General features: G+C 37.2%; 1 protein-coding gene across 5 annotated transcripts in view; it reads left to right on the top strand.

The window, feature by feature from the left end:
* The window catches only part of MCTP1 (multiple C2 and transmembrane domain containing 1), a 314,126-nt gene that overhangs the window by 114,804 nt on the left and 183,285 nt on the right, over window positions 1-16,037 (top strand). For all 5 annotated transcript variants that reach the window (XM_032205996.1, XM_032205997.1, XM_032205999.1 and 2 more), the window contains exon 2: window positions 15,765-15,879. In XM_032205996.1, coding sequence (XP_032061887.1) covers window positions 15,765-15,879 — 115 coding nt within the window. The remainder of the gene's footprint in view (window positions 1-15,764; window positions 15,880-16,037) is intronic.

The following is a 16,037-nucleotide window of genomic DNA, read 5'->3' as shown; positions in this document are numbered from 1 at the left end:
GTCATATATATTGGCTGCAGGCATCTCTCATTTTGAAAGGGAGATGGCTAATTGTTCACAGATTCTTCTTTCGATATGAATGTGACACCTGTCTCTTGTTCCCTGTTGAGTTATCCTTCACGTGCAGTGTTTGACATAACTTGCGGTGTACTTGTGCACTCTTCAGGCAAGTGAGAGGATTTTTGTGCTTGATATGGCAAGTTTCTCTAGAGATGATAGAAATGCTAGCTATCAGCAATTAGATTAGTGCTGTATCTGCAAGAGACTTTAGGAAAAATGAAAATGAAAAAAAAAAAAAGGAAATGCAGAAAAGCAGATGTTATTCTAATGCTTCAAAAATTGATGATTTTAGGAATGTAAGGTTATTTTGAACAGGAAAAACTGTGTGACTGTAATCTGTTGGGTTTTTTTTCAGTGTATTGTCCACCCCTTTAGAGGCTGATTTTGTTTCCCTGTTCACTTTGTGCATGCATCACATGTTCATGAGTTGCCAAAATGTATTCAGACAGCCCATGTATTTTACAATAATCTTCTCAAAACCAAGATGACTGGGGAGTATTCATTCTTCTAGTTTGTCCTGGGAACTGAGTAATTCTGCACAGATGAAAGGCAGATCTAATTCAATTCATGATGCTTTTCATTTCCTGGGCTTAAAGAAGAAGATTTTTTAATTTCTGAAAAAGATTATGCTCTTGGGATTTTTGAAAAAGGAAGGTAAATTTAAAGGTTTTGTGAAATAATTTGAAAGAAATTTATTCCTGGTTCAAAGGCATTGCATAGACTAGAATTACAGTGATTGTGAATGTGACTGGTGAGTTTGGAAGTGAACATGATCTTTGAAAATCTGTGGCTTCATTGCTCTATTGGCAAAAAATAAAATAAAAATGCTGTCAATGTCTGCTAGGTGGACTGTGTGCTTCGTACACAAATGATCTCAGAAAATGGATATCCTCAAGCTGTAGTAGGTTTGTTGAATGAGCAACTTGGCATGATCATGGGGTCTATTTATTAAGAGGCAGGTTTTGTCCTTTTTTTGTTGTTGTTGTTGTTTTTTTGAGTTATGTGGTTAGGGGTTTGTTTGTTGTGTGTAACTGAGAACACCAACATCAGTAGTGCTTTTTATTTATTACTATTTTTACTTAGGATCCATGGTATGTTATATGCTTATCAATGAAGCAGCTTCATGTTTATATCTTATATAATACATTGCTATACCATTGAAAATAATGGCTTGCTTTAAAGAAAAAGTCCAAAGTGGGTAGGAGGAAAGGTTTAGTTTAAAATGAACATGAGCAGTGCAGAGTAAATTCATGGCAGAATAAATTCATGGCATGTATGTACGCTTGTTTGAAGTGTTTGGTGCTCACATGTATCTTGGACATGCTCTGCTCCTAACAGGCAGAGAGGATGGTAATTCCTAATGTCAACAGTAACACTGGTATACGAGTCCATCCACAAACATGCTTCAGAAAAGGGAGCTGAGGTCATCATATGCTTTATTTGCCGTGGTATTTCAAAGCAATAGAGAAACACAGTATGGTTGAGGTTTGCCTTTGGAAGTAGCGCTTCTGAAAACTCTTGTCCGGAGCAGGGTCATCTCAAGCAGGCTGACCAGGACTGTGTCCAGTCAGGTTTTGAGCATGCCCTTAACCTCTCTAGGCAGCCTGGTGTAGTGTTTGGCCGCCCTCATACAAAAGGTTTACAAAAGGCTTTTCTCAAAGTCTGCTGAGCAGAAGGGAAATGAATGCTGAGGCATCTCCTGAAATGGGAAAAGATGGTGAAAAAAACAACAGGGGGCATGGAAAACTGTCTTTACCTTTTTCTAGGGTTTTGTTTTGCACTTGAGATAGATTTTAAAGTGTTACTCTCTAATCAATTTATCATGGTCCTGTTTACATTTAGTATGTTTTAAAATTAACTTTCAGTTAGAGGTGATTGCTTTTGTAAACAGTTGTGAGAAATTCTGGTAACTGAAGACTGAGGTCATTAATCAGCTCCATGCACCTGTGGGATAAAATCGAGAGTTGGTAACTTTTTGCACATGACAGATGAATAATCTAATATAAAACTTGCTCTAGAAATTCTTGCATAATGTTTGTTATATAAGAATTAATGAAGAGCAGTATCAATCTTTCTAATACTATCCCCAGAATTAAGAGCAAACCTTTCTCCTTTGTGATTCTAGATTTTTCTTATAAGCAACTTTTGCTCAATTTCCCTATAAAACAAAAATGGATGAAGGGACAGCATAGGGAATGAGATAAAGTGCTGCAACAAGTTTTGGCAGACAGTTCATAGAATCATCACAGAATCATAGAATGGCTCAGGTTGGAAGGGACCGTACAGATCATCCAACTCCAACCCCCTGCCATAGGCAGGGATGCCACCCACCAGACCAGGTTGGCCAAAGCCCCATCCAGCCTGCTCTTGAACACCTCCAGGAATGGGGCATCCACAGCTCCTCTGGGTAACCTAATTGACCAAATTGTCTTAAGTTTCAGTGTAACTTCTGTTCTAACAATTGTCCTCTAAGGTGTTAATGCATGTGGAGAAACTGCAGGTATGTACAGGTGCCTAGATCAAATGAAGTGTATCAGTAGTAGTGCCAAGAAAGCATCTCCTCTGGGTGTCCACTTAAAATGAGACAGCTCTAATTACTGGGAGTATCCTTTGGATTTCTAGCTAGCTGTCTGTTTGTGGAAGAAACTCAATTCATCCTCTGCTGTGTAGGCATGTGTCAGCTCTCTTGGATTGAAGAACATCCTAGTCAGCTGTGATGGATGAGGCAGAACTGGACATACCACATGCTACGTTGATGCTGCATGAGTAGGCATAGTTCCCACCGTAAGCCAGATCCTTCTCCAGCTTGAATAGAGCACTTCTTTTCTCCAAGTCCCTGACATCCCTTGTCCTTAAAAATCTGTAGTTAACAAGCAGTTGATCTGCTTATTTCTTAATACCCCAGTTCCTCCAGCTGCTCCTCATGACTTGTTCTCCAGACCCTTCACCAGTCTCATTGCCCTTCTTTGGACACCTTTGGTCTTCCATCACCTGTCTTCAGCAGAACAGCCCTGTTGGTACTTGGCTGAGGCTTTGTCATAAAACTTGAATCCATTCAGCTGGTGGGAATGCTTATCCCAATGGTACTAACTGGCACATTCGTTTTCTGCTTAAGTTTCTGATTTAGCCATCCACATTTACTTTTCCCAGTTGTAATGATGCTGGCTTTATAGGCACTTGAAGATTAATTTCTCAGTTACTTTACTGATACTCTTATTTTACTCAAAGATGCTAAGACATATTTACCTCTGGAAAATTGTTCATAGTGATTTTTGTGATATTTGTGTTAAAAAATTACATGTTTTTTGTTTTTACTGGGTTGTTGTTGTTTTATGGTATGTACTCACAAGACAATATGAACTGTTGTCTTGTGAAAAATGACAGTTGGATATTGTTGTTTTCCCCATTCTAGAAAAACTTTCTTAAGATAATAGTTCATATATGCTTCCTTATTATTTATGTCAATTAGGAATAGTTTCCAGCAGTTGTAAAGTTCTGCAAGTCCTTCAACATCATTGTAAGACCAGACTAGGTTTACAAATTATTGATGAATCAGATCTGTATCTCTTCCTGATGGAAAGGGGAAACATTTCTGAAGAGTCAGTTCTTGAACTGTCCCCTTAAGAAATTCAGGGGTTTCAGCTGCTAATAACTCAGATTTTGTCATCCATCTCCAGATGACAAAGCTGTAGTAGGCCATGTTATCTAATTGGAGAAAATTAAAGTATCTTACATTGCTAATAGAGGAAAATGGCTACACTGCTTCACCAGTCAGCAGACAGACTTCACTTCGAAAGCTGCCTGAGTTTAATTTTGTTTTCCTTGGCACTTGGGTAGTTTATTATGACAGTAGGGGTTGTTCTGGGTCTGGGCTTTGTCTTGTCATTTTCTGACACTTGCCAGAGACACACTGACTAATGGTGACGGGAAAGCACTTCTTCATTTTATCTGGTGTTTGGTGATACCAGCTCCTAAGCAAATATGCAGGCTGCAGATGACTTGGGCGCTATGGTGGATACTGCTGCTCATAGGGGAATTATTTTTAGGAGATCAGTGAGAGTTTGGTGGGGGTTGTCTTTTTTTCTGTTTGCAAAGATATTTCTCCCCATCTGATATTTGATAAATTAGTTCAAGATTCAGGTGGATTCTTGACAGGATTGGCACTGTCCAGTCCCCATTTGATGGGATTTCACGAACTTTGAGGACTTCTGCACAGATTACTTTCTTGCGTTTTTCCTTTTACATCAGCCAATGGTGGAGCTAAAATGTGAACAGCATGTGAACAGCAATTTGGGTTGGACCTGGTGATCTTTGGAGGTCCTTTCCAATCCCTACAGTTTTGTGATTCTATGTCAGGTCTCAAAGATAGGCTCGATTTTTTTGCCTTAGGTATTGACCGGGCAGTGGTGGGATTTGCCATTAGAGGACATGGCCTCGTCCTGTTTTCCAACCAAAAAGCACCACTGCTACTCTTCCTTTGAAACTGTATCCCACGCCACAGCTGGTTTCTCTCCTGGGAACTGTGAGTATTGATTGAGGTTGGGTTAATGGACAGTAGACCTGTAGCAGTACCTATGAGCTCGTTACAACTTCTCATCTTGCCACCTGGGTATCTGACTTGGTATGTGCTGTTTCTGTCTACTCCAGCTACTTCTCTGAGCTACTAAATGCCATCACTGGGGCCTCCATCAAGCTCTTGGAAGGTCTGAGCAGTAAATCCATGTCTAAAATTTAAAAAAATTCACCTTAGTGGAAGTACTGCAATCTGCTATCATGGACCAGAAATGCCACATTGCAGTATCAGTCATCATTCCCAGCATAGAGTTCTGCATTGTTGCTCATCAGTAACAAAACAAAACAAAACAAACAAATAAACAAAACAAACAAACCAAACCAAAACAAAACAAAAACAACAACCAACCAAAACAAAACAAAACAAAACAAAAACATAGCTATTACATACTTGGCCAGGAACACATTTTACTTTTTTTTTTTTTTTTTTTCCCCTATACTTACACAGTATTTAGACGAATCAAGACAAGTGGAGAGTATCTTAAAGTAGCATGGAACAGCCTCCAGCTTTGCCATAGGTAGGAAAAAACAAAACAAAGCAAAAAACCAATGATGTAAAACAAAAGTTAGGCCTCATAGTATTACAGATACTTTCCTAGTGGAAGACCAAATTTTTGTTGTGTTTAAAACTGGAAACCTTGAATTACTCCTCAACTGGAATTTTTCAGTCAGGCTCAGTCTCCGAGATTCTCAACTATGCATATTTGTACATCTCTTTGTTCCTTGTAGAAAACTTATTTGCCATCATTTCTTTTCATCTTGTTCTTGTATCAGAGATTATGCAGTAATGTCTCTGCTGAGTTAAGGAGCTTCTGTGAACCATAAGGTTGTGGGGAGAGTTTGGTAACAATTTAAATAATGCGCATAAGCATATTAGAAGTAATAACCATCTTTAATATATTTATAGGCCTTAGTAATGAGGTCTAAAAATTGCATGTTTTAGCACTCTACTTCCTTCTCAGTATATTTTTTATTTCCATCTCATCTTTGCCAATCTTTGTTATGCTGCTCGTACTGGATTTTGGTTTAACTTTTTTTGGGCTTATAGGTTTGCCTGTTGAAGGTAGGAAGCCTTTTCATGGCCAGCACATATAAAAATTATTGCAAATTATGAAAGAAAATGCTTTTAAAGAAGCAAGGAAAGGTAGAGAATCTTCTTCAGGGATTCTGAAACATTCAGGAATGAAAAATCTATATTATTCAGTGTGGACTTGAATTTCCAGTTTTTGGAAACATTTAATCTAGGTCAAGCCAAAATGATCTTGATTAGAATTGCTGATAACAATTGCTAATAAAAAATGTCAATCCAACTGCAGACTCTGGTGAATAATTTTTCTTTTGCTACTATCTTGGTATTATGTGGCTCACTTCAGTACAGTTTGCTTGCAGCAAGAAAATATTTTTTAGGTAAGGTTATGTTAAAATATATTTCAGGTAAGGTATGTTCTAATAGTACTGTTTTAACTGGGGAAGTTTTATATTGGGAATGGATCGGTTCTTCCTGGTTTACAGCTTTTCTACTGAAAACCAAGTTATTTCTGGATGTCAGAAAATAATGTTTTGTTTGTTTGTTTGTTTGTTTTTGTTTTGTTTTGTGTGTGTGTTTTATTTTATAAAACTCCAGGTAACTACATGCAGTCTGGAAAGCTTCTTTAGTTAACTAGGCTTTCAGGCATACATAAATAAGCACCTGAATTTTATAGGCTGTAAAGGAGAGACAATTTAGGTAATATATTTAGAAAATATTTTCCTCTGATACCTATCAAGCTTCCATTTATAATGGATGTTGCAATGGGTAAATGTTTTTTGTTGTTGTTTGTTTGTTTGTTTGTTTTACATTAGTTTTCTGAAATGGTAATTTGCAATGTCAGTTTTTGAATTAATTAACACATGGGCTCAGTGCTGTGAAGGGATGCTTTGGTTGCATTCAGGTAAGTGCAATTTGGCATACATGTTTTGCAGGCTTAGGGCTACTTTGGTTGAATGCTTTCTGTCATTTGCTGCTGAACAACAAAAAATGTTTAATATAGAATAAAACAAAACTGCCACCAGTTTTCTACAAAAGATGCCCATGTTTCTAAATCACAAAATTAGAATGTTTCCTTAAGCATTTTCTGTGACAGAAATGATATCTTAAAGAGAAAGCAATAGGAGGAGCCTTTGTTATAATCTGATAGTTAGATGTCAAATCAAAAGTGTATATATTTATCTAGCATATGTATTTAATTTATTCCTAATTTCCTCTGTATTGTTATCTCAAATGGAATTATACACAACCCATCGTTGCCTTCATCTTTAGCAATCAGCTTCTCCTGAAAAGTCACACGCAGTGGTAAGGGAAGCTTTTGTCCTTTGAGGCTGCTGATGAAGGGAAAGACTAGGAAAGCCGTTAGGGAAGAACCTAGTCTAGACATACTATTTCCTGGCTTAATGAAAGATAATGAATAAAGTGCTAACAAAAATGGTTCCACAGCAAACAGCTAAATTGGAACAAATCACTTTTCATGGAGAGGAAAACCTAAATCTTTAACCAGCCAAATTTTTAGCAAAAAGAAGTTTTGCTGAAAACAGGAGTGCTGGGAAAAAATAAGTAATGTTAAGGTCACTGAAGTGATGTATCGGTACTTACAAACTTGATCAAACTTGTAACTCAGCAGTTGAAATACCTAATACATGTATAGTACTTCTAACCATATGTTTTCTATAACCATGTTTTCTATAACACAGTTTGAATAAGAAGTACATTTAAAAGATTTTTAAAAATATGTATATATATATTTATTTATATAAATATGCATAATTTTATCAAAGCAGTACCAGACAAAAGAAAACAGTGGTAACATTTATTTGGACTTTCCAAAAAGCTCTTCAACAACTCTTTACAAAGAGGTTGAGGCAATATACTTTGAAGGGTCAAAAAAGGAGTAGGAACTGGAAAATGCTTGAAAAATGTTTGGTCTAAAGCTCCGTGCTTGTAGCTTGGTGTATGAAGGTAAACTGTTGTGTCTGTTAGAAACATTGAAAACCCCAGAAGGATTTGGCACAATTACAGCAGTTTCTTTTCACAGAGCAGAGTCTAGGTGTGAGCTTTTGATTTTTGGTATAACGAGGGAGGATAAGGGCTGTGGAGGGAGGGGAGCACAGCACATTTAGCAGGGAAATGTGACGGAAAGAGGAAGGAAGCCATGGCTGCTTTATTCAAGCATAATGTATGGTCTGGGTGGAGGAGGGACTGTTTGTTTTTATTTTCTGCTTGCTTTACTATCTTAATGTCTGTAAGTGACACTGCAGAAGGAAAATTTTATTCTAGATTTCATTGAATAAATAGTAGCAAACTGAGCAAACAGAATATGAAAGCAGATGGAAGAAGGAACAACTTGATCAAATCTCTTCTGATTGCTTTGCTGTGTTTGGTTTCCTCTGCTGCCAGACAGGGCTACTGCTTCTTCTGAAATGAATGATTTGAAATGTACTTCTGAATACCAAAACTTTCAAAATGTTAATATGCTTACATATTTTACTATTATTTGTTCATCTATTTGTTACAATTTCAGAAGGAAATCTTGCAAGCTGTTGAAAGTAATCAGTTTTATTTTATTCGAAAGCAACTGAAAGCAAATGCTCATTTTCAGTATCAAAGAGCAACAATAGTACAGATGTCACAAAAAATACTCCAATTATTCCACAGATATAAATGAGAGTACTGCTTTTTAATTCTTATGGGTTATTTTTAATCAACAGATTCAATAGCTTTCACATGTAGTCAAAAAGCTCAGGAAAGAGGAGGCCAAACATTTTGTGCACTTCTATCTCTTACTTAACCACAGTGTATTTCCTGACAATGTAAACTAGATAGTCACATGCAGAATATACTGACATATGTAAAAGTGTGTGTGTGTGTGTGTGTATGAGATTAATACTAAATTTCTGCCGTTTCTTCATTCTGCAGAAATAATCCTGAATGTATAGTTCTTCATAATCAAGACATTTCAGACTAGCATGCATCTGCTGTTGCCATTATGTGATAAAGAGCTAATATGCAAAATCTTTCACAGGTCATCTGTACATTTTATTCTAAATCTTTAAGAGCATAGTTGAGTTTTTTTACGTCCGTTGTAAGTACTCATATCAAGCCAGTGGGAAACATCTGTTGTATGGCAAACTAACAAAGTAACCAGTCCCATCTGAAGCATGTATGTGGTCAATCAAAAAACATGTTATTTGCAGATATAAAACGTTACAATAATTTCTGCATGTTTCCAATTTAAAATACCAGAATGTTCTTTTATTTTGATATTGAAATGAGTTTGCCTTTTACACCTGCCTCATTATTTAGGGAGCAAGGAAAGTAGATTGAATGAGATGAAATGGGGTGCACAACTCTTTCACTCCCAAGTTTATCAGTTCTTCCCAGCTTGCCATCAGCCAAAACACTAGAATAAGAAGTGTTGCTAAGAGTGTAATGATCATGATAACTCTAAATTAGATAGGTAAATACTTTCAGGGATATTAAAAACTCTTTATCACTTGACTTTATTATAAATTTGAAGCACAGCTAGTTCCCACTAATTGCATAAGGAGTTGACAGACACTTAGATATTCAGAATTTTCAAATCTCTTTCCTTACCTTATAAGCAGATGTTTGTAAAGCACTCTGTGTAGTTGAGCCAGAGTAGTTTGCCTTGGCAAAAGAAAATGATCTGAAAAAGTGAGGTTGAGCCAGGCAATAAATGGGGTGGAAAACTCTGCTTATGCAATACTCAAGATATTGCTTCAAAAATTTTGGTATTTTTTTCAGAAGCTGTGGTGATGCCTCATGCTATGATATCAAACCTGCAGTGTTGATGTCTCTTGCATCCACCATTCAGAACACTTTGATTTAATTTCATTTATTGTATGGACTATGAAAGGAATGCCTTTTATTTCACCATCCCATCTCCTGACTAAGACCCCAGCATGTGGACAGTCAGTGCAGACAGATTGCCAATTTCTCTTCACTGCTTTTATACAACTCTAGTTACAGTGCCCTTTTCCTTAGTCTACTGCAGGAAATGTTTGCTTATGTCAAGCCATGGCTCTGGAAAATTGTAATTATTTGAAGACACTTCCTTTCCAGGTTTTGCTTGTATGTCTGTGTTTACATTTTGATATTGATGCATTTGTTTTATATTAGGGGGGGGGGGGAGAGGGAAGTGCTTTTTGTTTATCTTATCACTGTATTCTGGCAGAATATTGAAATGAAACATCAAATGAACAGAGTTGTAACCTGTTGTTTAAATGAGACATATATAGGCTAGATTGAAGTAATATTCATATGACTTCCTAAAATATGCCTATAGGAAAATGTTATATTTGTGATGTATGAATAAAGAATTTTTATTGTTTTTGGAAGGGGGGGTGTATTACAGCTGTTTTTTTAATATGTATATATATATTGATTAATATTTTCAGTTTTGGCACTGAACAAACAAAATCAGATTTTAAGATCTGTTCCTTTGAAGTGCTACTCAGTTTCTGCAGCAGAGAGTTCCTTAAATCTTTCATATCCCCTGAATATATGGAGTAAAGTCATGCTAATTGATAGATTTAAATTGTAGGACAGGAGCAATGCCATTAATTTCTTCAGTTTGATTAAGTGAGTAGCTTTGAAGAAAAATGTTGGTATTCATGGTGATGGAAAAGGCAATGAATAGTTTGCAGATGTTAGTAAACTCCAGGCTGTCAGCTTGGGAAAGGTTGCTGCATTAACCTGAAAATTTGTTTTGTGCTTTCTAAGAATATAACACAACTAATGTTACTGATTCTTATCTCATAGCCATAAAGTGGTAGTCTGATTTCAAAAGATTTGGTCAGAAATTTGGTAACGCCATGAGGACTATTATCAGTTTCACTGCGTTTTTCTGTTTTGTAGTGTTTTTAATCAACTGTGAAAAATGACATGGTGTGTGAATGGTGGCAATTTTGGCCATCCTATTAGTTTCAAAGCATCATCATTTTTCTCACGTGCTGGAGTGGAACTGCATCAGGAATACTTCACGCTGTGGAAGAATTCAACCTGCCATAAAATTAGACATCTTTTCCCTTTATCTGCAGCTATGTACCCAGTATGTACCTAGCAGTGAACTATCTTACAGCCCTCTTACATGCCCAACATTTATTTGGCTGTAAAAAAATAGTTTGTTCATCTAGTTGTTGAACTGCTATATCTGGAAAACACTGTGAAGTGTCCGTCATAGTACAGAAGACACAGGTTCAACTACTTGCCTATATTTTTACTTTGGTCAGTCTCAAAGGGCTTAGCAGTGAACAGTTTTATGGCAGAGTTTCCAAACTGGCTCTAAATCCAGAGTTTCCAGCTATTCCTGAGTTGTTTTGGAGAAAACTCAATATTTTTCTTTATTTCTCACAGGAATAAAATGGGAGTTGCTACCACAGTAAAAAAAAAAAAAAAAAAAAAAAAAAAAAAAAAAAAAAAAAAAAAGCCTTTAATTTCTTTCTTAATAACAGACTGCTTTTGCATGAGCTTAGGTGGCAGAAACCTCTCATGGCATCAGAAGACTAATTTTTTTTTGCTGAGATGCACAGATTCTTCGTACTAGTCGTGACCCATAACATGGCAGGGGCACAAGGGCACGTTCTTCCTCAGCTCCTCTCTGGCTCTTATGTCTCCAGAGTGGCTGAATGGCAGTAAACATCTAAACCCTGGAGCTGATCTAACAGGGATCAAGCATCATTTCATATTTCTATGCCAACAGCTTAGCTTCATGAATGTGCGTATTACTAACACTGTCTTTGATTTTTGGTCTTAAAATACAATACCAAGTGTTTTCCATTTGAAAGTCATCAGTTCTGCTGTTTGTTGATTGATGGTCTAATACAGCATCATTGTCCATGTGTGGTAATATGACTCTATGATCATGGCCTTGCATGGTGTAGCCCTCTAATGGAAAAGGGTTCAGTTAACTTACACCTGATAAAGCAACTAACTGGTGTTGGGCTTTCTCTTTCCTGACTTCATGCTCTTGAAATAGTCTCCTTTTAGATTTCAGATAATTTTGTATAATATGGAGATGGTTCTTAGGGAAGCAGGTCTTTAAAATAGGAGTGCCACTTTCAGAGGTCATCATAAGTGTGGCCAGTGTGAGCTCCATGTTCAGTTCAAATAAACATTGCATTTTCTGGGCATGTTAGGACATCTCTTCACGTGTTATGAGTCAGCAATGAGTTGTAGCTGCAGATTCCTTCTTTTTAAGGGTTGACTGTTGAAAGCCTTACCATGGATGTTTCACTGAAAGTGAAAGCAGCTCATGGTGTTGCTCACATTGTTCAGTAAGAGAACTGCCCAGGGGAGTTTAGTATGATACCTATTTAACAAAAGAGTCCAACTGATGAACCGTATGGTCATTGAGACCTTTGTCCCAACAATTTTCACATGGAGTGTTTACAAGATGATCAGTGTCTTTGCCCTCTCTATCAAAATTCACTGTCTACAAGACTTTGGTGTATGTGCAAAATCAAAACTTTCCTTTAAAGCAACCTAATTCTGATATTATGGGAAATTGTATAGTCTGGCAATTAAGTCATAATTTAGCTAAAGATAATATTCTAAAATAAGATGGTGACAGATCACTACTAAAGATTAATTCAAATGAATTAATTGAGGAATTGCCTTCCCACAGAAGTTTTTACTTATGCAAAACAATGGTTAATTGCTTTTATGCTCTTTGTCTGGAATCTCAATATTTTTCATAAAAATATAATAAAACAAAAGTATTTTCAGGTTCTTCCCTGCATTTTAAACACCAAAAATAAAGGCATGACCTTACCTCATCAGGCTTGCTGTCATCACCCATTAATAAACAGCTTTGTGTCTCATAACAACCTCTAGTTGTGATTAAATTTTTATGGCTACTGAGAACATGCAGCCCTGCTTGTTCTTGACATGATTAGCTACAATTTGGAATATAAGAAAATTTGTTTTTAAAACAAATGTTTACAGCAATTGTAGGATTTGATGTATTTGATGTATTGATGGCAATTATAGGATCTGATGTATTTTCTCAAGTTTCTTGTCCAAGTATTTCTAACTTTAAGTTCATTACTGCAGAATGCACAAAAGCAGTTCTTGGTGTTTTACTAGTTGCCATTATAACTGTTAAATTTTGAAATTTAAAACGTTGGTCAAAAATGGTTCACTGACAGTTGGATATATTATGTCAACCTCCATTTTTACTTACATAATTCAAATGCTGCTTGTCTGATGCAGAAATACTGCTTTGACTGCCTAATACTTAGGGGTAGTTAATGTCTGTTGGTTTTATAACATTTGTGTAACTGTTTATGGCCTGCAGGCCTGTTACATTGCTTACCTAAGCATTTCTAGTCTCCTTGAGCAGCTCTCTGAATGAATAACTGATTAGAGTAAAAGTTAAAAAAGAAAGTGAAGTTCCATTGCAAGAAAAAAGAAGGAAAGGTGAGAAAGGGAGAAGGAGAGTAGCACAGAAATATTTACAGCATTAAATTTAATTCATAGCATGTGTTTCCCCTAAGAAGGGAAGTGAGAGAGGGGCATCACAAGGAGTAATCAGGGAGGAGACTGTGTATGTTGGCAGACATCGTGGTTCTTCTTGTATCTACAGCCTCTTGAAGAAAGTCAAGAAAGGGGAAGGAAAATCTCAGTGTTCATCACTTTCTTTGGAAGTCACATTTTATCTTACACAGCACCCTGACAAATGTCAGTGCCTAGGCTGAGCCTGAGAATCAGGCCAGTAAGATTTTTTTCCTTATTCTGGCCACATTAGATACTGTGCATTGCAGAAGCATGTTAAGGGAGGTGAAGAGCAATGGGAGTCCTCCAGCTGCTTGGGCTCAGCACTGCTCCTGCCCCTCGGCTGCAGCCCAGCCCCATGCCCGGGGTCCTGGGGTCCCTTCCCAGGCTGGGGGATGCAGCTGCTGCTGTCCCTTCTGCAGTTTAAGCCGGTACCAGGACACATGGACCCTGACATGACCAGCCACAAAGGCTGCCCTGGTCAACAGTACTCACACGTGGGACTCTCGTGGAGATAGCCACAGGCGGCTGAGCCCCCAGCCTGCTCTCTGTCAGGTAGAGGCAGGAGTTCATCAGTTCAGGTCTGCAGAGCTCTGCCCTTCCTGCACCCAGATGGCCTGGGGCCCTTGGTCACACCTTACCAGCTGCGAGGTTCATCCTTCCTCCGTGAATGAAGGGTGAGGTGTGGGTAGCTCATCAGCCTGCCCCTTCTGAGACCGGGGGCCTCCTCCTGGTGATGGTCTCCTGGCTCACATGCCCTCTGTAAGGTAACCCCACTGGGATAAACGTGTCTCATTCTCTCCTGCTCTTATAAAGAAGTGTGGCTGGCCAGATGTGGTTCCCATCACTGCCTCCCTTTCTTGCTATCCCTCCTGCCTTGGAAGATGGTCCTTGACCAGGTACCCTTAGGGGAGCAGACTATCTCCTTCTACATACCCTTACAAGGCAGGGTGGAAATTCAGTTTTTGTTATGTTTGGCCTTGTAACTGCCTGTGGTCAGTAATTTTTAGGAACGAGATAGACAGCGAGGGATACACAGAGGAGTTAATCCATTAAAAGAAAGTGGTGGATGACTTCTGTTCTAGTCCTACAAGGTCTTTTGATAGTTTCAGGCATGGTCAGCAGTTACTTTACAAGGACAAAAGATAAATGTTGAGAGATTTCAACATCTTCCCTCTCCAGTCAAAGCTCATCTAACCATTTTCTCTGAAGTACGGTAGTTTTGAAGAATTTCATTTCTTTGGAACTGGTGAGCATCTTGCTATGTGGTTTGGCTAGCACTGGATGTGTTGCAACAAAGGTTAACATATTAGGCTCAGGTGCGACTCTGCAATTACAAGAGTAAAGCATATATTAAATTTTTGTTATTTTGTGTTTTTCTTCATGCTTGCATGTATTAATACCTTAAAAAGAAAATAAGGTGGGCACTAATATATATATATATATAAATATATATATAAATAACAAAAGTTTCCAGTGGTGTAGGACTTAGTGCACATAGTCCAACATATTTCTATCATGCTGCTGCCGCCTTTTTTTTTTTTTTTTTTTTCTTACAGGGGAGCTATAATCTTATAACAAAGTATTAATGGCACTAGTCTTAGAAGTCTTACATCCTAGCATAAGACTATCTAATGTCGGTGCTCTGTATATATAATATCTGAAGCTGCTGTATATATAATGCTGTGTATGTATAATAGATACAGCCATTCTAGTATTAAAATTAAATGTGATGTTCAAAGCATGAACTGTATAAATCTAGCAGGAAATACAACTTCTCTCCTTTGTCATCTGAGACAGAAATGTAGTTACTATTCAAATGCTCCAGAGACTTCCTTTGCTTCTGACTTAGTTTATTTATTTATTTATTTTTAATTCTCTTGATACAATTTATACAAATAACTACTCTGAGAATCTTGTCTTTGCCCCTACCTGCAGGCAGATCAAAATTTATGTATTACAAATGAAGGGATATAACTACATTTATTGTCTTCAGGATATTTTTCACCAATCTCCTTCATAACTCTGTGTTAAAATCGCATAATTTGCAAAGCACTACAATAGCCACCACAATTGTATCACATTTATGTTTAGTCAATGTCTAGATTGCCACTGATGAATAAATGCAGGGTTTAAGAGTACTGATAATTACTAGTTCAAACAGCACTGCAGGGTTCAGGGTTTTTTTTGTTTGTTTGTTTGTTTTTGTTCTTTTTTTTTTTTTTTTTCTTATTCTGCTCTAACAGACCAGGAATGAATGTGAATGCAATTAAAAATGGAGGTTAACGTAGTAAATACAAATATCAAAGAATCATTTTTCAAACATTTTCTTTAATTTACAAATTTAACCATTGAAAAGTCAAAAAGCTATTTAAAAAATGAGAAAGAACTAAAACGGGATACTAAGGAACTGTTGTGCTGAAGACAGGCATGGGTTCTTTGATGCTGGACTGGCAGTTCTAAGGTGAAGGAATGGGACACATTCTTGTCTTAATTCAATAGGATGATAATACCATAGAAAAATACACCTTACTGAAACTCGTTGTAACAGTAGCTATTGTATTTTTATTTGTTTCTCCTCCAGAAAACAAGTTCAGTTGGAGCTAGTAATGCAGATTTTCCCTCTGAGGATCCCGGAATGTACCAATTGGACATTACTTTAAGAAGAGGACAGAATTTAGCAGCAAGGGATCGTGGAGGTAAGTGTGTGCCGGTAAACACAGCCTTAATGTTGGGAAGTTTTCTGTCTGTTGGTTAAATTTAAATGAGATTATTAAAGTTTCAATTAACAATTAAAGTTTGCATTTAGTGTTAGTTAAACTCTGTTTAAAACTATGTAGAAATTCTGTGACTCAAA

Source organism: Aythya fuligula, chromosome Z (genome assembly GCF_009819795.1).
Source record: "Aythya fuligula isolate bAytFul2 chromosome Z, bAytFul2.pri, whole genome shotgun sequence".
NCBI lineage: Eukaryota > Metazoa > Chordata > Aves > Anseriformes > Anatidae > Aythya > Aythya fuligula.
The sequence above is the reverse complement of the archived record's forward strand: the minus strand, read 5'-3'. Positions and strand labels throughout refer to the sequence as shown.